The sequence below is a fragment of the Phalacrocorax carbo genome, chromosome 9 (assembly GCF_963921805.1).
Source record: "Phalacrocorax carbo chromosome 9, bPhaCar2.1, whole genome shotgun sequence".
Classification (NCBI taxonomy): Eukaryota; Metazoa; Chordata; class Aves; order Suliformes; family Phalacrocoracidae; genus Phalacrocorax; species Phalacrocorax carbo.
The window spans coordinates 15,250,166-15,275,697 of record NC_087521.1 but is presented as its reverse complement, the minus strand read 5'-3'; the positions used below and the strand labels follow the sequence as shown (position 1 = coordinate 15,275,697).

General features: G+C 40.2%; 1 protein-coding gene across 4 annotated transcripts in view; it reads right to left on the bottom strand.

Annotated features, from left to right (window-relative positions):
• NRXN3 (neurexin 3) overlaps positions 1-25,532 on the bottom strand; it is a 971,499-nt gene that overhangs the window by 33,626 nt on the left and 912,341 nt on the right. For 3 of the 4 annotated variants that reach the window (XR_010374442.1, XM_064460500.1, XM_064460499.1), the window contains one exon: positions 5,366-5,441. Coding sequence is in view for 3 of the 4 variants with exons in the window: in XM_064460500.1 (XP_064316570.1) it covers positions 5,366-5,441 (76 nt within the window). In the remaining variant the exon portion in view is untranslated. Of the gene's footprint in view, positions 1-5,356; positions 5,442-25,532 lie in introns of all 4 variants that reach the window. The other variant, XM_064460498.1, reaches the window with a different exon arrangement.

The following is a 25,532-nucleotide window of genomic DNA, read 5'->3' as shown; positions in this document are numbered from 1 at the left end:
CCTATAAGTCATCTGCATGATTGATCAGTAAAACTTGTTTGGTTTTGTTTTGGCTGTAAGACTGTAGCTAGGAAATTCCATCAAACAAGTGATGTTATTATACTCTGGGAAGTGCTGTGGATGACTCCCCCTCCTTGAGGTCTGTATGGTATTCAGCCCATGAGATGGGAAGCCTACTTCTCTGCATACTCTGAGGCATGTGGCCAACTTTAAAGGACATTTCTTGTTCACAGCATGAGAAATGAAGCAGAGCTCCTGCTTGACAGAGGGAGAGACTGGGGATAACTGGGCACTGAATTCGTGAAGGATGTTTCTCTGAGAGGAGGAATGAAAATTCCCTGGGTACTTTAAAAAGACTGATGTAGTTCATGGAGGACAAGAGACAAATCAGCACTTCTCTTCAGTCAAGGGTTCTTCACTTCCAGCATACTGCTTTTTGTACTGAGCTGGCTGCTTGTAGACTCTTGAAAGAGAGATTCTGCTTGTTTTCTGCAAATAAATCTCTGACCCAGCCAGCGTGCAGGTCTCCAGCTTACATGGGTGGAAGCTTGATTGTCCTAACCCATAAACCAGGAGCCTGAAGTGGATGGGTCCAGGCCAGTAAATTATAGATACAGACACCATACTTCTAGGGTAGGTGTCTCCTGTGTATGGAGTTACAAAACACTGTGTAACTTCCAGTACAAAGATCTGTAGATTTTGGCATCTGTATTGCTGTCTCCAGTCCCTCATGGGAAAGACTTACCAGTCTGATTAGACAATGCCAACCTTATGGTATATGAAGCCTTTTGGGAAAAGCAGAATAAATTTATCTGGAAAAAAAAAACACCTAGGAAATTGTTGGGCTGATAGGAAGGGAAAGCTGGCAACTGTACCAAGGAAGAAACACAGGCTGTGTCAGGCCAGGGAGCTAGGGTTAAGCCCTACAGGCCATTTCAAGAGGTTGCATCATGGACTTCAGGCTAACTGGTGAGTGTTTGGGTCTTACTGTTTTGATTAGTGCAATGAGTAGCTCGGGCTATGATCCCAATCAGCTGCCCAGCCACCAGCACCCAGCCTGCCTGATGCCAGAGCACTGCACTAATGGACATGCTTAATGGGATAAAGGGTGATGGTATGAGGAGACGGCAGTAGCTGCTGTCAGTAAAGCATAACTATAATCCTCAAGGCTTTGAATTCTCAATCAGATCAGATTGTAGGGGTGCTCCTCATTTCACTGGAAAGAGACAAATGCTTGCCTTCTTCACAATGGCACAGTGCTTCCTATTTAGGAGTAAAGATATTTCCCTTACAAATCTTTCATTCTCTGAGAGCAGCTGAGGGACCAAAACACCATCACAGATCTGTGTTCAAAAGCACACACTCGTGACCCTGGTTCCCGCTTTGAGGACTTGAGCCTCAGGTCTCCCTGGAACAGGCCAGAAGAGAGTCCTGTATTCATATCAGAGTAAAAGCATCATGCTTCTGGTGCAAAAACAAGCAGGTTTTTGAACATGTACTGGGCCAAGCGACATCTACAATAGTGATAAGAGAGGGACCGCTCTTGACTGTAAGTAAATGTTTCTTCAGGGCAAATGAACAGTTTTATGCCCTCTTTATCATTTATAGTCAGCCATTCTGGGAGATCTAGAGATCTAAGGGTATCTAGGTTTGTCTGCAATAAGATGAATAGCGAGGTTTTTTTTACCCTGAACCTGCAATGGCTTCTTTTTCATTATGTAAAATACGGATGGGTTTTTGGATTCACAGCTGTCATTGCCACCACTTGTTAGAATAATTCATTATGCATATATACGCATCTATGGGGGCTGTCTGCAGGCTAACTAGTCAGGACAGGTCCTCTGACAGCTCCTGGTTTCTAAACAAGGGGATCTACAGAAATCGCACTGAAATCACTTTTGGAAGAGGGGCATAGAGTGGTAGCCAGCCTGCTACAGTGAGTGTCTCAAACTAGCCAGGAGAATCCTGAGGGGATTAGAGCAAGGAAATTGCCTTCACACCATCTTCTTTTAAAGAGATGCAAGTATCTGGATGCAGATCATACGCTTACTGAGATTCAGGTCTTGGATTCAACAGACAATGAGAGTTAAGTGGCAATAAGACCTTGCAAATGGTTCTCGTATGATATTTAGCCCAAAAGGACAGGATTTTCCATCTTTTGAACAATCTTTGAGTACACCAAACCCGAAGTCTTCAGAAGGACTCTGTAAGGTACTGCCTCTCATCCAGGACCAAGACCAAAGTAATATATTTAGAACTTGGGATTTGATTCTGACCCATATGAAATCTGAAAGCTTTTCATTTGCTGGGCAACATTCTCTGCTGCACTTGTCTTGGTTATTGCACAGCAGGTTCATAGTGATGTATATCATATCTCACAGCTGCAGCAGTGAGTTCAGTAACCTTTGCATTACTGGACCATGTCACTGAGGGTGATGGAAGGCCAAGTCCTGGCGTTTGGCAGAAACTCAAGAGCTTTAAAAGCTACACATTATCAGAGCAACAAAAAGGAGCCTGTGCTGGGTTAGGTCGTTTAATTTTCAATTTGCTGCAAAAGGGATCAGGCAAGCCAGAAGGCAGCGTAAAATACACTGACTGTAAACAGACCGGGATGAAGCAACTTCAAATGGGCGCAATTAAAAAAAATAATTTAAATTTAAAAAAATCCAACCCCCCCACTAGAAAATACAAGCAAGATAATCCGGATCTTTTCTTTCCACAATGTATACATTTAAGTACCAGATCTTGGCATATGGCCAGAATCCTGACTTGGCTGCTGAAGTGTAAAGGCAAACATATCTGCTCAGCCAAGCCAGCACAACTGGATTTTGATAAGCTGGCTCAGATTGCTTTAGTGCTCCAGAGTGGAACGGGCTGCGTGAGTGCTTTGATACTGGCTGTACTGCAGACACTGTTCTACCTTCCCTGGATGCACTGGGAACGGAAACGAAGAAACCGAAATGAGGAGCACCATGCACCTATTACTTTTCCTTCTTATTATGATGGAATGAGCAAAGTTTTTGCTTTTGGAGGCAAAAAGGACCTGCATATCCCTCCTCCTTCTGGCGACTTTGTACACCAACACCTCTGAGAGCAGGAAAACTCAAAATGTGGAAGTGTAAATTTCATCAGCAAGGACCACCTGGCGGACGTTTTTTTTACACATAATCAGGCTCACTTTTATTCTCAGTGCCACAGTAGCTCCCAAGAAAAGATTCAGATTTCAGTGGCTCATGCAGACCACCATCCTATGCAGGACGAGTAGGGTGCAATAAAAGATACTGGGTGAAATCTTCAAGAATGCCTAGTAGTTTAGAAGAGTCCTTCGGCAGATTTTCAGCAAATCATATTATTTTACACAGCAGATATTCAAATGTCTGTAGGCACTTATAGCTGCCGACCGTAATGCTTAGTAGGATTTTCAAAGGCAAGTCATTTTCACAAATCCAGTTTGTACCTGTTTGTAGTGTTAGATTTCTGACTGCATCAGGAGAGAGGTATTTTTAGTCTAGAAATACTGCATACTGAAATTTCATGCTAAACATCCTGTTTTACCAAATTTCTCCTCAAACTTTGTTTTTTTCCACTGGCAGCACAAGCTAAACATTGCTATTACAATTTCTAGCCAATGAAGTAATTGTGATTTCTGCATTGAAACATAAATGAAAATGATGTACAAGCAGAGTCTGATAAAGATCTCATTTTCTCCTTTAGTTGAAATACTTGGCAATCAGAATTAAAAAAAAAAAAAAAAGAAAAGAATTCTTGATATGTTAGTGAAGCTTTAATGAAATGATTCCTGCCCACTCACTTGCATATCAGTTGTGGTACATCAGTCCTTTTAGCATTGTCCTATTAATCTCATGCCTCACTTTCACGATAATCACCACGCTGGCATTTCATTACTACTTTTTTTTAAAATCCCAATACCCACACTGTTTGTGCTTCACAATCTAGTATTATTTGGACTGCTTTTCTGCCAGGTGGAGAGTTGAAAAACTCAGGGAGATCTGTGAAAAAAGAGATGGGAGTAGGCTGAGCGATCTGTTAGCACCTGTCATTGTGTCACTGCCTTCCCTGCCATCACAGGGAAGTCAAGAGTACAGGTGGAAGTTCCCAGCTACAAGGCAAGGCCAATCTCAGGTTACTGTAGGACCAAGTTCTACCAAAAAATGCAGGTACAGCATGAAGAATTGAAAAGAAATATGAAAGCACTAGTCTTGGATGAATTTTAATGTTGTTATTGTATTAATCAAATGGCTTCAGGAAACCAGAAATAGAACATTTATAACGCTTTCTTGGGGTTTTTTAAAGAAAAAAAAAAATCATCCCAAATAAAACAAAGCAAAACCAAACAAACAAAGCAAAACAAAACAAAAAAAACCCAACCCTGAACTATTTATATGTCTCACTTTTAAGGACAAAGAATTCTAACCAAAGTCCCTCTTTTTCTTTTAAATGTACACAGAAATTCGATGATGTCTGTTCTCTATTATAGAAATGCTTAACTCATGGCAAGCCTCAAAAAAGAAGACTTGAAAAAGCCTGTAAGAAATAAAATAGACTGCAGTTGCCTGCTGGATATCACATCATATATCTCACCAGAAAGAAAAGCCATCAATTTATCAAAATGTATCTGAAAGGGAGAAGTTGAGTCAGTTCCACATGGCCAGTCCTTCTGACTCTTTAAAGGATACATTTTGAAGCATCACTGCAGATAACAGGGCAAGAATTACTACTAATTTTGTTATGTTAGAACTATGTTTTGGTGCTCCCCAATTTCTTTGGGCTCACAGGAAACAAAATTAGTATAAATACATTACCATGTTATCTGTATTCAAAATCCCATGGACAAATGTATCCTTTTACAGTCCATCTTCAGAGCAATTAACAAAGATTAAACAATGCTGATAACCCATTATTGTTTCACTTTTGTTTCTCTTCTGTTTTTCAAACATTCACCCTCCCCACTTCGTAAATCTTTATCATTTGTCACATGCCACACTGATAGTTTTGCTTTCCTACTGTGTCAGTGAAATAACTGCTACAAATATGTGAACTATTAATAGCTGGGATCACTTTCAGGAAGTTTGGCTTTCCATACAGACCACTTTATATTACCCATATAGTGACTACAGAGCTGTGTTTTGCTGTTGCCAAGTCCATGGGATCTGATGCTTAGCTGTATAATTTTTGTTTTGTAGACGGTGTATATATACATAAGCGTATATATATACACAGATACACACACATATATACATATATAGTTATATATGTATACATTCACACACATATAAATATATGTATGCATTGTTTTTTGCAAATGAAATCAGAAAGCAAGCAAAATAAGACTGACCTGACTTACCTGTACTGGGCTCACAGTCAATGAAATCTTCATCATCACTGGAACATTCAGCTGATGAAACGATGTCATCTGTTGTCTGGCATGTGAAGGAAAGGAATGAAGGAAAAAGGACAGAGGAGAAAGAAATATAAGATACTTGCAAGTCAAGAGGCTGTTACAGAAGCAGCTAAGTATCCTAGAAAAAAATGCTTCAGAATTGTAACTTTTACTTGTACGTTTGACTTGTATCAAGCATTGCAGATAAGCCTGTGTTAGTGTGCTCTCCGTGGAGCTGGAGTTCCCTGCTGGAGGAACAGTGCTTATCCTGTGCTGTTGAATATTTCAGGTGTGCACAGGTGCGGTGCGCCTGTCGGGCTGTTTAGGTTAGAAGGCAGACCGCACTAGGCTGGTGAGCGCAGTAAGTACAGAGGGCTACGACACTTGCTTGGCTGGCAAACTGTCCTCTGGCAGCCAAAGCAGATGTGTCCAGCTGGAACATGCTGGGCTCCTCGATAAATACCAATTCCATGTAGGGCCAGCCAGAAGGCACCTGCTGAGAGACTTACTGTATGAAGCATGTTTGGGCTGAACATGCTTTCTGCAAAGAAAAACGTACAAGATAGACTCAGACAATATGCATCAGCCAGGCAGCTAGCGGTACTCTGCTGTGCTGCTAGATGCACCACTGTGACAGAAGTAATTAGTGCTCTGCTAATGCACCTCTTGCGCTGGGAATCCTTTTTATTTACCCAGGTAGTAAATATCTGTGCAACCCATTTGTTGCATGATGAAGAACTGCTGCATGTGTCAGGAATGCCCAACATGCAACCTCACCTGCTTGCTTGCCAAGTGAACAGGGGTGTGGCTGCGACTGGGCTGACAGGCTGGAAAGTCTGGTTCTGAAAGGCTTAAACCAAACTGTCACTGTTCATGAACCTTACAGGTTCCAGCACATTCCTTTGCATTTCCAGCTGGTGATATTTTTTTTTCTTTTTCTTCTGCTGGTCTAATTAATGAGCAGCATGTACTGCAGCATGTTAGAAAGAAGTGTACTGGCGTCTCTTCCCAGCAGTATCTGCTGACTGTAATTGCTGCAATTAGCTGAATTAGTAATGCAGACCATTAGGGAGAGTCTGTGGCTGCCTCTGGACACAGGTTGTAAAGTTCCTGTACACAGTACAAAACTACCGCAGCTCAGCAGCATCGGCTCAAACCAGAGCTTCTGCTGAAATTGTCTCCCTTAACAAATTTCCTTGCAGAGAGCTGCCTATTCTGATAAGCAGCAGGATCAGTGAGATGACTCCTGAAACAAACCAGCTAAAGTGTTCCTAACCAGGCAGGAAGCATTGCTGAAATCTCAGCTCCTCAGGAGCAGGGCAGCTGTACTTCGGTACTCCAGGTGAATAGTCCTGGGAATCTCACAAGTCTTACAATTCCTTATTCCTGGAAAAGACTCTCCAGCTTTAAAGAATGTCTCCTTTACATTCCTATGTCTGCTATGGCTTTCTCCAACATGCTGCATGTTCTCTCTTCTCTTTGCATAAGTGTTCTGAGGTCTCAGCCTTTTCTTTCGCCTCCTTTGGCTCTAGCACTAGTAAGTCTCTCTGTCCCCTGCCAGAAGGTCTTTGCTTTCCCTCTGTCTGTATTTGAGCTAAGGAAAAAAACAGAACTGAGCAGTCTGTCAGAAAGATCAGATTGAACCTGACATTCCTTCACTCTTCATTTCAGTGGGTTAGAGTGAGCCAAGAAAGAAAAATAGGATCAGTCAACTGTAAACAAAAATTCTAAAAATAGAGTATCTGTAAAAAAACAGACATGAAGTAAGGGAATCCCTATCATATGTGTTACTCGGTCTTACCTCAATGGGGAGGCAAGATTAAAAGGAACTGGGGGAGTATGTACAAAGGAATTTCCTGCCTTCCATGCTAAGGTCATTTTTTTTAGCATCTTCTTTCAGTCACAGAAAACACAACACCACCGCTGAAAACCTGGTGACTTCCTTCTTAAAACAAAATAGCTTTAAAAGTTCATCTGTTCAGTGAGAGGTCAAGAAAGGAGGAATGCACTACATATAAATTTACTTTCTACAATTCTTCTGGTCGTGTCACATATATATTTATAAAGCATTATTTATCCCAAAGGACACCAAATGACTTTGTAACTTATACAAACAGTGATCACATCCTCCAACAGTGAAATGCAGCTGTCCCTGAGTAGAAAAATATTAGTTTTTAATTGCACTACTGTAAAGTAATTTACCACAATAAGTCAACAAAACTATACTGCAAGAAATTTTTTTAAGTAGGTGAAATGTAGCTGGTGATACTGGAGATTTATATTACAGTTCTCTAAAGCACTGGTAAAACAGTGTTAAGGATAGGATCTGTGAACGAAGAATAAATTATCCATCACTACTAGAAGACCTTGCTCAGACAGTGCTAAGACCCTGGCAATTGGTTTTGATTTCCAGGCTGAATTTAGAACGTGTGGATTTTGCTTTTAGTTGAAGATTTGACAATTCACATGTAGGGTCTTATAGGAGAATAGTCATGATCTGCTTCAACTAGGCAATAAACATAAAAATTATAACAATGTGTGGTTGGCACTTATATTCAATTGCTATACCTGTCCACTTACCTGCTCATATCCAAGGACTTCATGCAACATTAACTTGGAATCAGATTCAATTGAATTGACAATGTGATTCAGTATTTGTAAAGAATAAGGAGTTCCTCTATTACTCTTTTTTTTCCCCTCTTGCTTATTAGGGGCATCATATGAAACATGAAAGGTAGCATTCCCAGAAAAAAACAGGTGGTATTTCTTTACACAGTGGTTTGAGTTTTTTTTGTTTGATTGGTAGGTTGGTTTCAGGGGGTTTTTTTGGTGGTTTTTTTTTTGGGGGGGGGGTGAGTTTTTTGGTTGTTGGTTGTTTGTTTGTTTGTTTTAAACTGGGGACCTGGGGAATTGATAGGTAATAAAGGTTTAGATGCATTTTGGAAGTGATTGGCCAAATTAAAGGTTAAAAACATCCACCCAGAGCTACTAAATACCCCACACCTAGCTTGGGAAGTCCCTGTGCCACAGACACTGAAGCCCATAGAAGTATCATTATTTGCCTGTCCGGGAGTCTGTCCCCAGGGCCCCACGCATGCCCAGGGCCAGCAGCAGGGCACTGGGCAAGGTGAGCTTCTGTGGCCTCCCAGCCACTCTTGTGCATCCTGAACACTGGGGGATGAAGAATTTTGAAGCCAAGATGAGTTCTGAGCAGGAGCTGAAAAGTCATGAACACTGGCCCTTGTTTACCTTGATCAACTTCCCATCTAATAAGCAGCTTAGGGGCAGCACATGCAACATATTCATGCTGAACTCTTAGATATGTGTTCTAGTTTTCCTTCTATAAAATCCTCATGCAGCTTGTGTTGGTTCTGAATGGAGATGGGCACAGTCAGCCATACTCAGACAAAATGCAAATGTGTGATGTGCAATGTTCACCAACCCTGCCAACTCTGACCTGCATCTGCACTTTTTCATTACTGGTTCCACACTTGATTCTATCAGTTAATCTCTATCCTTTTCTCCCCCTCTCCACTGCATGCTATTTCCCCTGATATTCCAGTTTTTCTTGCTCTGTGATTGCTGTTTGTCCCATGCTGCTGATTTTGTATGTATAAAAATGAGGGTTAGAAAAAGAGAAAAACCTTAAGAAGTGGTGTTAGACTTAAGTCAAGGTCATTAATGAGATCTCTAGAAACCACAGAAAAGATAAGTACTCTAATCTGTCTTGCCATTTTCTATCTTGTATTTTTAATCTCAGTACTTTCCATCACAATTCATCACTAACTGATTTTCTAGTTCCATCACATATTGGTTTTCCATGCACCTTCCACTTAGATACCAACATCTGAATCATCCCAGAGGAATAAAGCTATTTCAGTGAGAAACAGCAGCAAATTCCTGACCACAGAAACAGAGTCGAAGAAACATCCAGAAGACCATAACTTCTTGTAACTGGAATCTGTACCTTTCAAAACCCTCCTGGAGCTGAGAATTTTCACTGGATGATTATTAAACGTGCTGCTTCCACAAGACAGGAGAGGTTAGTGAGCAGTGACCCCAGAAATCTCTCCACCAACATAATTTCTTCCCATCAGAAAGGGCTCGCTGTGAGGCAGTAAGCAAAACCAGCTATTTCGTTTCTGGTTCCCTTTCCCCATTTTTGCAATGGGGCTGATTATACTCACCCGTGGCCCCAGGAGAGGTAAACGGATTAATTCTTTAGTGTCTGCCCAGTGATCTAGAGATGGTAAATGCTAAACATTCTTATGTGCAGGCAACATGATAGTAATGAAACTTCTTCGTATGCTATGATGGAAACAACGTTTGCATTTTCATTGGAAAGAACATGAGATAGAAAATATTTTTTCTATTCTATATATTAGCTAAATTCTATATTAAAAATAATAATTCATACTATAGTATTTTAAAATATGTATTTCATTTTTAAAGAATCCTAGCTTTGAAATTACTTGGCCCTGTATTAAAGGCCATAAAACTAAAGGTAGGTATTATAATAACTTTCAATAAAATCTCTTTCTGGCAGGAACCCTTTTTATTCCTTCCTCTGAAAGATTTTTTATGGCATTTATATTATTATTTTTTCTCTCCCTCTCGCTAGTGTTTAATGAAATTGCCTTGGAATAAAAGCGGGGTAGGAGAAAGTGCTAAACTCTGAGTCCACCCTGGAGGATTTATGGACATATTTACCTTCAAATTCTTTCAATTTCACTGAATTGGCTCCCCATTCCTTCCCATGAATTATTTGTTCTGTAATCACCTCCTCCTAATTATTCACTCTAAGGGCCTCTTCAATCTCACCACGGTGATGGTTCTACATCTTTGTTCATTACACTGTACGCACTGGTGTGGGATGTAAAGCGCAAGGGAAGTTGGGATGGCGTAGCAAGACCTGCTCAAGATGACTCCATTCCTGTCCGAACCTTCCAGGTGCCCAAATCCCTAATTTATGTGTGAGATCCACAACCTTTGCTCCTTTGTTCTACACAAAATGGCAGGTGCTGAATCTTCCTTTTCCCAACTGCAAAGTTTTTCTGACACCTTGGCCCTTTGGGTGCACCATTATTTGAGAAAGATTAAACATGCTGGGTAAAATAAGTCCTGTCACAGAACAGCTTTATGAAATTATAAATAACACACCCAAGAATGATGGAGTTCTCTCTTCTAGTGGGAGACAAAAGACAAGGACACATAAATTCAAACCCCAGACAAACTCCTCCAGATATACATACTTGGCAGTTGCTTCACTCGGTAAAGTAACAATTTTCCTACTTGTCTTTTGCTTGAAACTCTTCTGCACACTGTACACATTACTTCCAATTCAACACCATTATTTGAAAAGCAACATTTAATGCTTTGTTGTGAGAGAAGTGTAAATCTGCCACCAAGGAACCACAATTTACAATCCTTCTTGAAATATGACCACCCCAAAATGCCAGGCACAAATATATTCCCAGCAGGGGAGAAATACAGTTGTATTAAACTCAGCAGCGCATTTGCCTTTCACACCTAAAATGTACAAAGCTGGAACTCAACAAACTTTTCTTAAATCTGACCACTTGGCTTCCTCCACTGCTCACATACTGCTGTATTTTCTCAATATCTCAAATTTATTATGGAATATGGACAACATACTGTCTTCCGTGCATAACAGCATACAGTATGAATGCTCCCCCAGAATGGCAAAATGTTAGTGATGCTGTTCTGTCTTCAGAAACCAAGATGTTTCTTGGAAAAGAACAGGCTCAAGGCATTTGCTGCCTTGCCAAAAGAAGATGGCAGAGGAAGCATCTGTCTCATTAGGTGTCATTTCTAGATTGAATACCTCAACCTTTTTGTACTTTGATAACCGGGCTTTTTAAAGAACCTGTATTCTGTTCAGATTACTCCAATTAAATGGGAAGCCATCATCTGTCTTTTCTACACCTTGTATTTGTTTTTCACTTTCTATTTAATCTTTATTTGCAAAATACCCTGGAGTTCATTACAGTACAGCAGACCTGAGAGACTCAGTGTGGACAAATTCAAGCTACTACATACAGATAGAAATAATCTGCATACAAACGGGAAATATTAGAAATGTTGCTAAAATCATAATAAGGTATTATAAAAGAAGCTGCAATTTGTCACTGTATAAACTTTTAAGGAGAGTCCTGGATCTACTATCTGTTGCTAAAGGGTATTAATCCTCTCCAACCCATTAGCACTGGATAATACAATATGTATTTTCTTATCACAGCCCAGACACAGACACAAAGATGTGTGAGCCCTTTGCACACCCGCATGCTGGTGCTGAGGTTGCGTCTGCCTCTGCAGAGGCAATGCATCAAAGAACATGAAATTAATAATTTTATTTCATATAGCTCATCTGAAGTGAATGCAAACCCGAGAGGGCCAAATCTTCTGTTGGTTTAAATTGGCATTGATTTCAACCAGGCTGCAGCAAGTTACAGCAAGAGAGCATAGCTCATTATGTTTACTTTTGGACAATTCAATGCCAAAAGATTTAGAGTAAGTGGAGGCGGTTCAGAGAAGAGCCACTGAAAAGGTGAAACAACTGGAGAGATATATGGATGAGACAGGCGTAACAAAACTAAACATAAGAGCTTGACTTAACAAGGACTAAAGGGATGATAAATGTCTACAGGTGTCACAAGTGTGCAATAACAATCAGGAAGGAAGATGAACTATTTAGGGTGCTTCAAAAAACTAGTGGATAAAATTAAGCAAGAAAAAATTTAGGATGACTTTCAGTGAGAAAAAATCTCAGTAGTGATCTTTACTCACTATGGAGAAATCTCCCCAAGGCAATACCAGAAACTACCAGTACTGAGACCAAGCAGTTGCCCAAGCCATTCAGGTATGAATACCATTAGTGTATACACCCTAATAGGGAAGAACTCACCCCATCTATCTTCAGTCCAATCTAATTAACTGTAAATCAATTCAGTATTTGCATCCTCTCCATCACCATGTAATATAAACATATCATTATGCATTTGTCTCTCTCATTCCGAAGCATACAGTAAAGCTATCCAGCACGGCCTTTCAGATAGTTGTACTCAGAAGACGGAGATACCACTGTTGTAGACCTGTTCAGACCACGGGAACAAATCCACCCTTATGTTCCCAGGACCCTGACTGGCCAGGAGCTGGTAGGTAACCAGCAGGCATATACCCTTCAACAGCAGCTCAGCAAAAGTGCATTTCCTGGCTGCGTGTTCCTGGCTGGACATAAAAGCTGATTTGCTGTCAAATTATATCATTAAGTAGGGATCATGAGAGACCTACCCCTTAACAAAATCAGCCATTTGTCCAATACTACAGCAGCCAAGAGATTAAGTAACTAGCCCGTTAAGTAAGAGAAAGCAAAAAATAATCCCCCCAACTGTGTGTCAATCCAGAGTCATGCGCAGTTGTGTTTAAAAAGAGCCTTGAAAGCTGAATTAGTCCTTTGAAAAGCGAAAGCCTGTCTCAATAGAATCAATAGTTCATTAAGACTGTAAAACCTGACTCTTCTTGACCAGGTTTGATGCCAAATTTCAGGGACTTTGTTCTGTGCCTAAGCTGTGCAAAGACAATGGGGGAAAATCATGTTTCTGCCTTTTGTCTCTGATGGCAGTGGGAAAGGTGATGATGTTGCGAGGGGTGCAAGCAGAGAGAAAAAGGGAAGGGAGAGCAAAGGGGGGAGAAAGGGAAGTGGGGAGGATTAATCTGTCTGTTGTTCAAGGCACCCTGACAAGGGAAAGAGAAGTATTGAACCACAGCAGCTTAACCCAACTTCAATGTACCTTCCCAAAAGCAGAAGGAATGTAATGCTACGTGGTGTTCTGCTGATAAGCAAATCCTTCTAAATCCTTTCAATTTATTTCTTGGCCTGAAGAAATTACATACTATTTAGGAGCTAAATAAATAAATAAAATTTCATCTCTGGGAATCTAGATTGGTTATTTATTGATTACATATGCACATAGAGTCACTTGCTTTTCTGTTTTTCCCCTTTCCCAGTAGAACAGTGCTCCTTTTGTCTTGATGTGGTTAAGGATCAACTGGCAAGTCTTTCCCAAACTATTCAGTGCAACCGCCAAGATTTGCAAGAGTTTTGGACTGGACTGTGAAATATAATTTCTTGGCTTAAACACAAAAGATACAGCTTTGGCATAAGAGGATATTTTTTCCCCACCCTTATCAACTTGCTGCTCCACATTTCCACATGCATGTGCCTGCTTCCAAAGAAGCACCTTGAAGATGAAAGTTGTGTGTCTATACTTTGAAGTCATTATTTGAGTATAGTGCCTCTCAGAGCAATTGCACAGGGAGAATTTTCACACTGAGTGTCCTTTTCATCATTTGATACTGCTTGCTCCCCTTCCCTATTACATTTTTATTTCTTATTGAAACAAACCTGTCAGTTGAAACAGAAACCATCAGCATGCTGTTTTAAGCGTAGCACCAGTTATGCAGATGGTGGTGATACTGGTGAAAACTCCACAGTAAAGGTACACTGCATATACCACCATTAACTAAATTAACTGAATAGCTTAATCATAAAAATTAAGCCATTACAGCTGAAGCCACAACATCTCACACCCCGAAATCAGTGAGAGCTGCTGGAAGGACAAAACAGCTGAAACTCAGGAACTGCTCAGGAGTTTGACTTTCTGAAAAGCCCACTAATTTAGACAGTGTTGCTTAATGCTTGCCCAAAAGTCTTCAAATGGAAACCATTTATTTCTGGAAATGCTCTGAAAATAGCTTCAGAGTGGTCTCCCATGTGTTATGATCACCTCTCAGAACAAGTGACAACCAGCCAAAGCCACTGGGCTTCAACGCAGGCTTCAACCTCTCCCTCTCCTCAGCATCTGCTTAAAGCAGGACACAGGAAGCAAAAGCTGAATAAAAATTTTCAGAGGTGTGTAGGAAAAAGCCAACCTGTTGCTAGAATTTAGCATCCTGCTGGTGTGGACCCTAGTTCCTGATGCATACAGTCTGATGTATTAATTTAAACAGCCACAGAAATTATTTTATTAATCTGCTGGCCTATGAACTACAATGGCTGAAGAACAAACACATTATCTATTTCACCAGCAGAAGGGCAGGACAGACTGCTGGGGAGCAGTAACTTCTTATATTGCCCCCGTTCAAATTGCCAAGGATATTGAATCAGAGTTCTCATGTTGCTTGATTTTATATTCCTGATATTGTCATAAATTCACTATCTGACGTCAGGAAAATTGCCTCCTTTCCTCATGCTTCTGTTCATACTGCTATAAAAAGGGGAGAAAACAACTTCTCTGCTTACTTGGCATACAATCAGAAATTTAATAAAGATTTTACATTCCTAACGCAAAGCCTAAGTAAAGAAAAATCCTTTACATTTAGTAAAGGGAAGCCCATGTTTCAGAAAGTTAGAGACTCAAATGATCTGAGATGAATCAGCTGCCCTTTGAAGACTCAGCCTCTAGTAAGAGTAAATGGGTTTTCTTTGCGTGCTAGCTTGCACTTAATAACTGTGTCAGAAGAATATTTTTCATTTACACTTTGCTCCTTTGCTGGAAATCAATATGTCGTTTGCTGGCATTTTCTCCTGGACATCTTTATTTAGCTTGTCTTTTCTTCCGCAGAGGGGAGGGAGTTGTATTTGATTTTGTTCTGTTATTGATTGGATCACTCTGAGCAAGAAATAAATAACTAAGTACAGCACAGTAGCTTTAATGACAATCCCTTAAGCCTCAAAATCTGCGCACCATGTTGCACTCTCCCTGAACACATTATTTAAAAGAAACAAATCCATAAAGTAAGGTTACTATGTAGAGAAGAGGTAGTCACATATGAAATTTAATTAGCATTTCTATTTATGCATTCATTAATAAAACCACATAAGTCCTGTACCAGTACTTAAGGGGTAGCTACAAAGAAGATGGAGACTCCCTTTTTACACGGAGTCCCATGGAGAGGACAAGGGGGAACGGACACAAGTTTCTCTTGGGGAGATTCCGATTGGACACCAGAGGGAAATTTTTCACAGTGAGGACAGTCACCATTGGAATAATCTCCCCAGGGAAGTGGTTGACTCGGCCACGTTGGACACCTTCAAGAGTCATCTGGACGGGGTGCTGGGCCATCTTGTTTAGACTCTGCTCTTCCTAGAAAGGTTGGACTAGATGATCCCTAAGGTCCCTTCCAACCTGTGATTCTATGATTCTGTGTGATTCTATGATTCTGTGTGATTCTGTGATTCTATTTTTAAAGCAGTACTCCTACTGCCGTAGTACCTAGTGCTGGGATCTCATAATCTCCTACAAATGAGGCTTAATGAGAAATTAGATATATGGGAGACCTTCTCCCAGCAGACATATTTTGCTGGAGAAAAGTTTGAGAACGTTCACGTATTTATCGCTCATAGAAAGTGACAGTACAGCCTAATAGGTTGCACCCAATCTGCAAAAGCCAAAGCACCACGCCACCATCCCTCCCAGTATCAAACAGGAAATGATTGGTAAGTGAACCCCACAGGATGCACAGTAATCGCAGTCATTTTCTTAACCTGGGGAGTTCTTTGGCTCCTTCGCTGTTTCTCTCTTAACTTCTACTACTCATTATTACATAGGCCACAAAAAGTTGGCGCATGTAATGGTAAAATTCATAAAGGAGAAAATACCCTGTTTTATGGTCCAAACCATCGCACTTAAAATCTAATATGACAGGGTATGTTATTCATAAAGTAACAATAAACATAATCACTCTGAATAAATGTACCTTAAAACAACTTCTGCAATTATTGTAAGTACCTCTGAGTACAATAAGATAAACATTCATCTTTGAGTATTTGCATTAATGTACTAGACTAGTCTTTCCAGACAAATATTCTTCCTTCTCTCCAATCATTAACACACACTTAAAAAATAGCATTTAAATATTGCTACTCACAGGATTCACATATTAGCTCACAAGGGGAAGGGAGTTGCCCACACATTTAAATGCAGAATAAATATAATGCAGGATAAATAGATGCAGAATAAACCCTGGCCCACTAGGTACACATCAGCACCTAGAACTGATCCCTGATTAACATATATCCAGAACAGTTAACAAAGGAAAATAGCTACTAAATACCTATACATAAGCATATACACAGCACACGTGCTAAAATAAGGCTATAAATAGTTTTAGTTCATAAACAATAAGAAAGTTCATAAACACAAAGAAGGTCACAAAGGCGGCTTTGGTAGAACAGAGATTTCCCAGGAACAGTGACAGACTCTTAACCACAAGTCTTTCCTCTCTTAATATAGGATATAAATGACTGTCAGCAGCTAGTACAGAAATGTCTGGATATACAACAGAAGGTATATATTACCATTAACTTATTAACATACTAACATAACAACATTATCAGGGTCAAATCTACTAAAAATAAAGTGAAACAATTCTAGACATTATTCCATCCAGGAATACCTCCCCCAAATATCTGATGCTTAAAAATAATGCTTTTCTATCATTAGCCTTTTTTCTTTCTTTTGGATATGTGAATAGACTAACAATATCACTGGGGGGATAGGGAACTGACTTGACACCACATGTTAGCAAAAACCAGGCAACAAAAAAGTAAATAAACAACCCAAATCAGTCCCACTACCACCAGGAATCATGGGGGGAAACTTAGGTAAGTTAGAGACAGAAGTTTGCCCATTCTTCTCTAATCCTAACTTAAACAAGGAAAGAGATCTACAAAATACTCCCATCAAACATACCCCTCAGCTTAAAAACCATACTGGGTCCATCAAGTATTGATGAAGCCAGGTAAACTTCAACCTCCCGAGCTGCTGAACATAACAAATGCCTCCTGGGATCCCATTAACTTTGAACTGAACTTCACTTAAATGCCACATCAACTGCTGTCATGCAAGAAAATTCTGCCATTGGGTAGGCAGACTCCGATGCCCAACAAAGATGGTGAACACTTATCCCTGCTGGGTTTCTCTGCAGCCCTTGCCTAATCAGAACATTTGCTCTCTGTGATGGATAAGAAGGCCATTTTCCTTGCTTATTTATTTAGCTCTCTATTGAGTTTGATTAACTGTAGTAAAGGCAAATCAATCTTTTGTGTCTGCGTAAAATGAAAAAAAGGAACAAAGTTAGCTTCAATGGCCCAATAGATGCTCAGCTGGAATGCACTTACCGAGTGAGAGAGCTAGACAAAGGAATTCAGGCAGCTTTAAACACCACCGGGAGCATGGTGAGATCATCTATAATTCTACCTGTTTAAAGGGAAAAAAACAAGCCCACCCACACCCAGTGAAGAGGCTTTCTGTTTCTTTACAATTCTGTTTATCAAGGCATCAATTAGTACAAGGTTTTTCTCGTGTCCTTCAGATTTCCATGGCGAAAGCTGGGAGATGCTAGGAAACAAGTATCCAAAGGAACGTTATCAGGAGAGGACATGAAACTCAAAATCAATGGAAACACTTCCTCCGCTGTCAGGAAACTTGCCTCTAAACTCAGATTTGTTGTAATGTAACATTTTTTACACCGATAACCTCTTGTAAGGATTGTAAGATAGCATGAAATTCATGACCAGTATGAAATGAAGAAGCTTGTGCATAATGAATTTGAGTGAGACCATTATCATTTCAAGGTAGCACTCTGAAAAAGTCTTTCTCTCATATATTCTAATTATAGTGGTGACAACAGTGGAAATCACAAAAGAAACTATGCCTAATTTTATGCAATGCCCATTAAAAGTCTTTAGTAATCTAGAGAAATACTCAGGCCTTCCAGCCTATGGACAGCCAAGTATTAACCCACAATGAATTTAACCTCAGTTTAGCAATGCAGAAAACAGGACATCTTAACTAGGATGGAGCCAAAATGTAGCAAGAGGTATTTGTCCCCATATCCGAAGTACTCCAGTCCCTGAATGGACAGATAAAAGTGTGTGCATAGGTTTCTTCCTACATCAGTTTCGTCCTTTTAACAAGAATTTAAAAAAGCAGAAAGGATCTGACCATCCTTGTTCTAACACAAAATTTGATGGTCCCTTGCTACAACAGCTATAGCAACAGCTTTGGGATTATGGTACGTCTCTAGTCTCTCCTGCAAGGAAGGAGTTCACTTTCCCTTAAAATTTCTTTCTCTATGGTATCACTATTGTAGCTGCACTTGTGCTATCCAGACACAAGCCATAGAAGCACCACATTAAAAGGTGGTGCCTTCTGGCGTTTTTACCACTCATTTTCAGAATTATGCCCTACTCACACTCAAGAGCTTATGGGAATTACAGCCATGCTGGCATATCCACGGTTGCAGAGCTGCTTCCTTTAGATCCAGTGACGTTGACAGAAGAAGGATTTTTTGCCGGCAGCTACACCACCTCTGAGCGTTGCAAGCTAAGCTGACAAAAGTTGGTATAGTTATATCCATATCAGGCTTTTGAGTGGCAGCAGCATGTAAAATCAAAGCATGTGCATTTTGGCACTCTGGGACACTGCAGCAACATTGACAGAACTTCATAGTATAGCACTGTGTTGCTCTGAAATGCTTCAGATGGCAAAATAGTTTTTAAAGTATCCTATAATAGTCTCTTCAGTTAATAGTACACATATAGCTCCCATAACTTCAGTCAGCAACTTGCAGGAAAAAGACTACAGTCAATGGGGTTTTTTTTGATTCAGAGATCTCAAGGTCAGAAGGGGCCTTTATTTTCACCTAGTCTGATCTCCCATTTTACATAACTGTGGAGTTACACAGAAGAGCTGAGGGCCAGGACACTTCTGCCACTGATTTGCAAAGACCCTTGACAGGGCAGGTAACCCGTCAGCACACCACGGCTTCATTTTCAAGATAGTGAAGATGCACATGTATCTCTTGGAAGAAAATGTTTATAAGCTGCTGTGAGAATACTTGGAGGAGAGTGCTGTGTAAAGCATCAGAAGGAAGATACCAAGATTGTACCTAATTTACCATATTTTGTGAGCAGAAAGACTCATGTGGCCAAAAGGGAACTCCCATATGGACTGTAACAAACCATTATGTGGGGTTGAAGTAGGAGAGACCTAAGAAATACTCCGCCCTCTTTAACGTTTCTGAAATGAAATGAAGTACTGGGAATGACTGCACAGTCCTACAAACTGGGACTCCTGCATAAGAAGGAAAGGAACATCCTACAAATTCTCCTCATCAGTGGAGAAATCTGTCAGTGCACATCTACAGAAATAAATGGCTGCAGAACTTAACACCATTCATCACCAAAGGCAAACGACTCGCAGAAAAACAGCCCTGCCGTGGCGGACTACCAGTACTCATCCTGTCAGAAAGCAAACCTTACTTTCAGACAACGCACAGCCTTTCCAACAGGTGCAGAGAAATGCTCTGTAACCTCTATACCAGGCGGCTTTGAACCTCTGCACTTCATAGGTAGTGGAACAAATTGCCTGGCTGGTCCCAGGATACCCCTTGTACCTCCGTCTCCCACTTACCCACAATGTGCAAATGATCGAAGCAAATGCTACATCTGACACCATGGAGCTCTCGACAGCTGTCAACTCATTAAGTTCTATTCACTGGCTTCCCACCTCCTTGCCAATGTATTACATAAATTGCTTTTTAGCTGGCAGCCTTTCCGTTTGCCTGAAACCAGTTTGCACTGAGCATATTTAAGTTCATTGTTTTTTGAAAAAATGCATTTATTCCCTTCCCTTTGGTGATTTGCCTTGCTTTGCAACAGTTTGAATGGGCTGCAGGATACTGTTTCATTATCAAGCTGCAACTGGAAATTAATATTTTATAGCAGCTGAACAGAGGTTTGGCTGTAAATGACTATATCCTAATTAAAGAAAACAAAAGGAAGACAGAAAGAAATATGAATTTAATTAATGAAATATTGATGCAATTTACAGACAAAGGCCTTCCAATTTAGAAGGAAATTCCTGCAAAGTGAATTTTGTAGAAAGAGTTGGAGGTTCACTACCTTTTTCTTGATTTATCTAGTGATGTTTCCTATATTTAATTTTTGCCTTTTTCAGCCTTTTAAAAATGCCTGAAGGTACATTTGGTCTCCGTCCATACAAAGTCACAGATGCAAGTGCTCCAAATGCAAATATATAATGACTGTGCGTTAAGAACGTGTAAAACCAGAGCGTTGTAGCCATGTAGCTCAAACTCCATCTAAGCCTTGGTTCCTGCCTCTGGCATTAGCCAGTTATTTATGCTTGTTCACTGAGAAAGGATAAACACGAGAAACATGCAGCGGTACTTTTCTCTCACATATGCTCGTTGGAGTGGCAAGCATCAGTTAGTGGTTATACCTGCATCTTTATGCTGCATAGATTTTGTATTTCATAGTTCTTAATGGGCTTTTCTACCACAAATTGGCATATTAGCTTCTAAAATCTATTAATATATTTTTCTACACTATCGTATGATAGCGAGTTCCACATTTTGTGTAAAATTACTTCCTCCTGTTCAATCTCAGCCTGCTGGTGTTTTATTTCACTCCCCAATCTTTGTTGCATGAGAAAGAGTGAGTAGTCATTCCCTAGTCACAACTTCTCTGCACCATTTTGATTTGAGAGACCTCTGTAATCAGTGTTTTGTTACCAATTTTTCATCCTGAAGAACACCAGCCTATTTAACCACTCCTCATGTGGAAGCCATTGCATATCTTTGATCATCCCTGCTAATCTCTTCTGCAGCTTTTCGGTTGTCATAGATTGGTTTTTGAGAGCTGATGGCCAAAACTGAGTGCAGCACAGAAGGCAAACCACAATGCAGATTTACACACTGGCAAAATGATATTTTCAGAGGGTTTTTTTTTCCTAATAATTTTTAAAATTTTTTGCCTCTTAAATGCAAAAACATGTCCAAAAGTCACCAAATCTGGCCATTTCTCAGCATAGAAACTAATTTTCAATGTTCAGTGTGGTTAAGCATGTACATAAACCAGTGCCCAATAATGTATTTCTTCTGTTATGGACTCAGTTTCTGACTTTTTGAATTAAAGGCCCTATAAAAGGACGAATTTATTGATTCTTGAGATGCTTCAGAATGCCATCCATTGAATTGTGTATGGCAATAGGATCTACAAGGAAGTGACAAAGCATTTGGGAGGATGTTGGATTTCTCAGTCATTCTAAGTGAATCAGGATTAAATATGTCAAAATGCTGCCTGAATCAAATTAGAAGATGGGAATAGCCCTAAACTTTAAAGAAAACCACAGCTGTACTTCATAACAGACAGTCAAAAAGGGGAAAACTACGGTATATGTTTGCCCACAATAGTCTCTTTTGCTCAAACCATTTCTATCATTTTGGGTAATCGTGACATTTCAGTCTGAAGTGGACTCTACTGTCCACTGGGGATCAGTGATGAAATAGATTTAAGGAAACTGCTCTGGTTTAAAGTTAGTAAGGACAAAGAGAATGCACACAAATAAATCCAAGAATCACAGCCCCAAGCAAACCACAGAATCTGGTTCTATGTGAAATGCAGTCTTCAGAAATGTGGGAGAGAAGCTATTGAGTTTTGCCAGGCCATCCATGATTTGACTAACAGAATACCGGTAGACAAATCTTTGCAGAAGGAAGAAAAGTCATTGTCCTGAAAGCATATAGCCTATAATGTTCTACAGTCATAGTTTCTTTAACTCCTGTATAGCATGTGAACACAAAGGACATAAAAATGTAGCTTCTATACAATTCCATACCTTGCCATTGATTTACAGCAAATACAGTTTCTCATCAACTTTGGCAAAATAGAAAAAAATATAACAGGAGTGAATGAATGAAATAAATGGATAATTTACCCTTAAATACTTTCCTAAAAAAAAGACAAGTTTGGAAGAAAGACAGATACCTTTCATAGACTTCACTTACCTTACTCCCTGCGCTATGATTTGCTTTCTATCTAGGATCTAAAGAAAAAGTGCTAAAGGGAAACTTTAGTCTGTATCTCCCACCCAGTGTTCCCACCTTCAGGCCATAGCTGTCAGAGCCTTCCTGCTCCTAGTGTAACTCTCCCTTTCTTGCAGTATTACTGAAGCTCATGGTCGTTGGTCTCCTACTTTCAATGTTACTCCTGTTTTTCTCTGTCACCCCTCCTTCTTTTAGACTGTGAGGAAAGCTGAGTGGCTCTTTAATACCAGCAAAGATACTGAACTTGACTCAGACACAAGGTTTTAAATTTGCAGGGGAAATATTTCTTTAAATTCCACATTATCAGAGAAGATACAGCTTATATGTGAAGATACAACAGCTATTACCTGAACTTTAACAATAATGATATTACCCACAGCTTCTAATCAGATCAAGATCCTGTTATTTAGATACTGCGTATCAACTGGATGAAAGAGACCCTGTTCCAAGTACTGCTGTTTAGGCAAACGAGCAATATATTTAGTACAGCAGACAAGGGAATAACAGCCCAGTTTTATGATAAATTACGATGCTAAAGGATTAGCTTTTGTTCTATGCTGGAACAAACCCAAATATCCTTCAAAAAACACCTCAGAAAAAGAACGATATAAAAGTATCAGTTTTCAGATAATAACCTTTTCTTTATTTGCACCTAAATTTCAGACATACCATTCAGTATGCGCATGACAGCAAAGCACCCACAGGACACCTTGGAGGGTGTAGCCCCCCAGAAAGGGTTAAACTTGCAGAAAAGATCCAGGCTTGGCATCCATGCTTCTGAATAGTTAAAAGCAGGGATTTCCTCCTGGGTCTCTCTGCATCAGGAGCATAGGAACAAGAACCTACAGCACCTCCTTCCAGGAGCAGCGTCCTGATTGCAGCCTGCTGTGGTGAGAGAGCCTCTTGCCCCCTCCACAGTACAGAACAAACACCATTCTCTACAACCCCACCCACTACCATGCAGATACCTTGCAGAGAGTGTGACAACGAGCAGAGGGTAGTGTGAATGATGGCAGGAAGACAGCTTTAGGAAATACCACCTATAGTGAAGATCACTGAAGGTGTGGAGGAAGTATGCACAGAATAAGATTTTTTGCCTAAATATGGATTCTTTAATCTGGTTAGCCTGGAGATTTCCAAAAAGGCTAACAAAGGCTGAGTTTAGGAAAGCAGTTAGTGCATGTTTAGCACTGAGACTATACCTTAGTAATCTACAAAATAACACTGCCAAAGATTATACTCTTATGCTTGCAGGGCCTTCTGACAAGAACAACTTCAGGAAAAAAAGAGAAAGAGAGAACAAAAATGTAATTGCCTGCCTATCAGCTCCACTATCATAATTACTTTCAAACTCTGACATGGATTGAATCAGATGAACACCAAACCAATTTTTGCAGCCAGCAATCAGTGCATTCTTAGCTCATAAATTAAAATGTCACTGGTAGACTGAGTACAAAATAATTCCTGTTTCACTATTTTACACTGCAGAGAGAGCAACTTCCTTCTTTTTCCTTCTGTTTGTGAGTGTTGCTTGTATGTCCTTAAGCACTGTACAGTACATTACACTCACTTAATTCAAACCAACGTTTGCATAGCTGGATGCCACACATGAAAACACAAGAAATTATACACTAGTGATGGAGTGGGATAGCATTATCCCCATGGGCATCCAGACCCCTATTCTAGATGTGCAGAGATGGTGGCATGAGTATTTCTCCTGCATCTGCACTTCATGCAGCATTGGGAATTTGCTCCCTGCACACAGCTTTGGGGAAGCAAATACCTTAAGGCTCCACTCCACTGCCTTCCCCTTCAACCCTCTCTGACCTGCAGTGAAACTCCTCAGGCTGAAGTGAGTAGAAGGCTCCCCAATAAAAAAATTCTCAAAAAACCCCCCTCATTTTAAGGCCAGAAACTACTCATTGTTCTGATTTCTTTAAGGACTAAAGCGATCAGATTAAACTGATGCATCAGTACCGTATGTCAAAGCCTGACCCATATTAATAAAGTTCTTAATTTCATATTACCTTCTGTGCCTCATTTCTGAGTCTGACTAGGAATATGTTAATGGGCCATTCTGCGCCCAGTACCTTGCCTAACACTTTTCACTCTCTACTTCAAACTACAAACTCTGCAGCTGAGGGGCACAGCACCAGGCTGATGAGTTTACCTCTTTTGTAACTAGAGTTGTCAAGATACCTTGTTCCTTTCTCCCTTTTATGGGCTTTTGCACTTATGTGCTCTTTGAGTGCATTTTTTTCACTTTAAGTGCATTGCCTAATCTTTACCAAATGATTGAGATGATTTGTCCTCATATGCTACTACTCAAGCCCCAGATTCCCTGTTTGTGCTTTGACTAGCTCTAACATCACGCTTACTTTCCAAAAGACAAAACTTCAAGCACCTTCCTCTGCCATCCACCCCAGCTGAAAAGGAGCTGTGAATACCAACACTGGCTGAACTCCTAATTGCTCCAAAATTCTACTCTAAGGTTTCACCTCCAGATACCACTGAACAAGACATCCAGCTATACTAGCAAATCCAGCTAACCATTTTTAATGCATTTCTGTAACAGCCAATGTCAGTATTGCGAGTTTTGCCTTGAGTGACATCTTCAAGGAGCTCAGGATTTTCCTTCTGCTCTTTCTAGCCTTCAGAAGCTGAGCTATAAACTTATTGAAACCTGAATATAAAATACTTCCTTATTTAGTAAAAAGAGGAGTGCCTATCACTTCAACCCATCCAGCAGCCACTATACAGGATTTTTGGAGTGTTGCAGTTGGGAGAAGTCTCCTCTCTTCCTTACAGTTGATTACTTCTCTGGTTCAGAAAGAGAAATTTCACTTTAGGTGGAATGGCTGACTCTTTGCCTAACCAGCGTGGTAATTTGACCTCATACGATGTACTAGCCAAATGAACAAAATGTCTTATCTTGTATGTTTGTCAATGGTTTGTCTGCTACTGTCTGCCACAGGAAGCTCTACATCTTTTTGCAAAAGCCTTTTGCTCAGCTGCGCCACCCGAGAGCTGTCATATCTCTACGATATTGTCATTAATACAGTACTAAAATGGCAGTAGGTGCAGACTCATCCTATACACAAATCACAGAAAACCAAGAAAGAACCTCTGAAGGCGTAAGCACTAACACTCATCTACTTCAGCTCTACATCATATAAAGCCATCAATAGACTTATTCGCC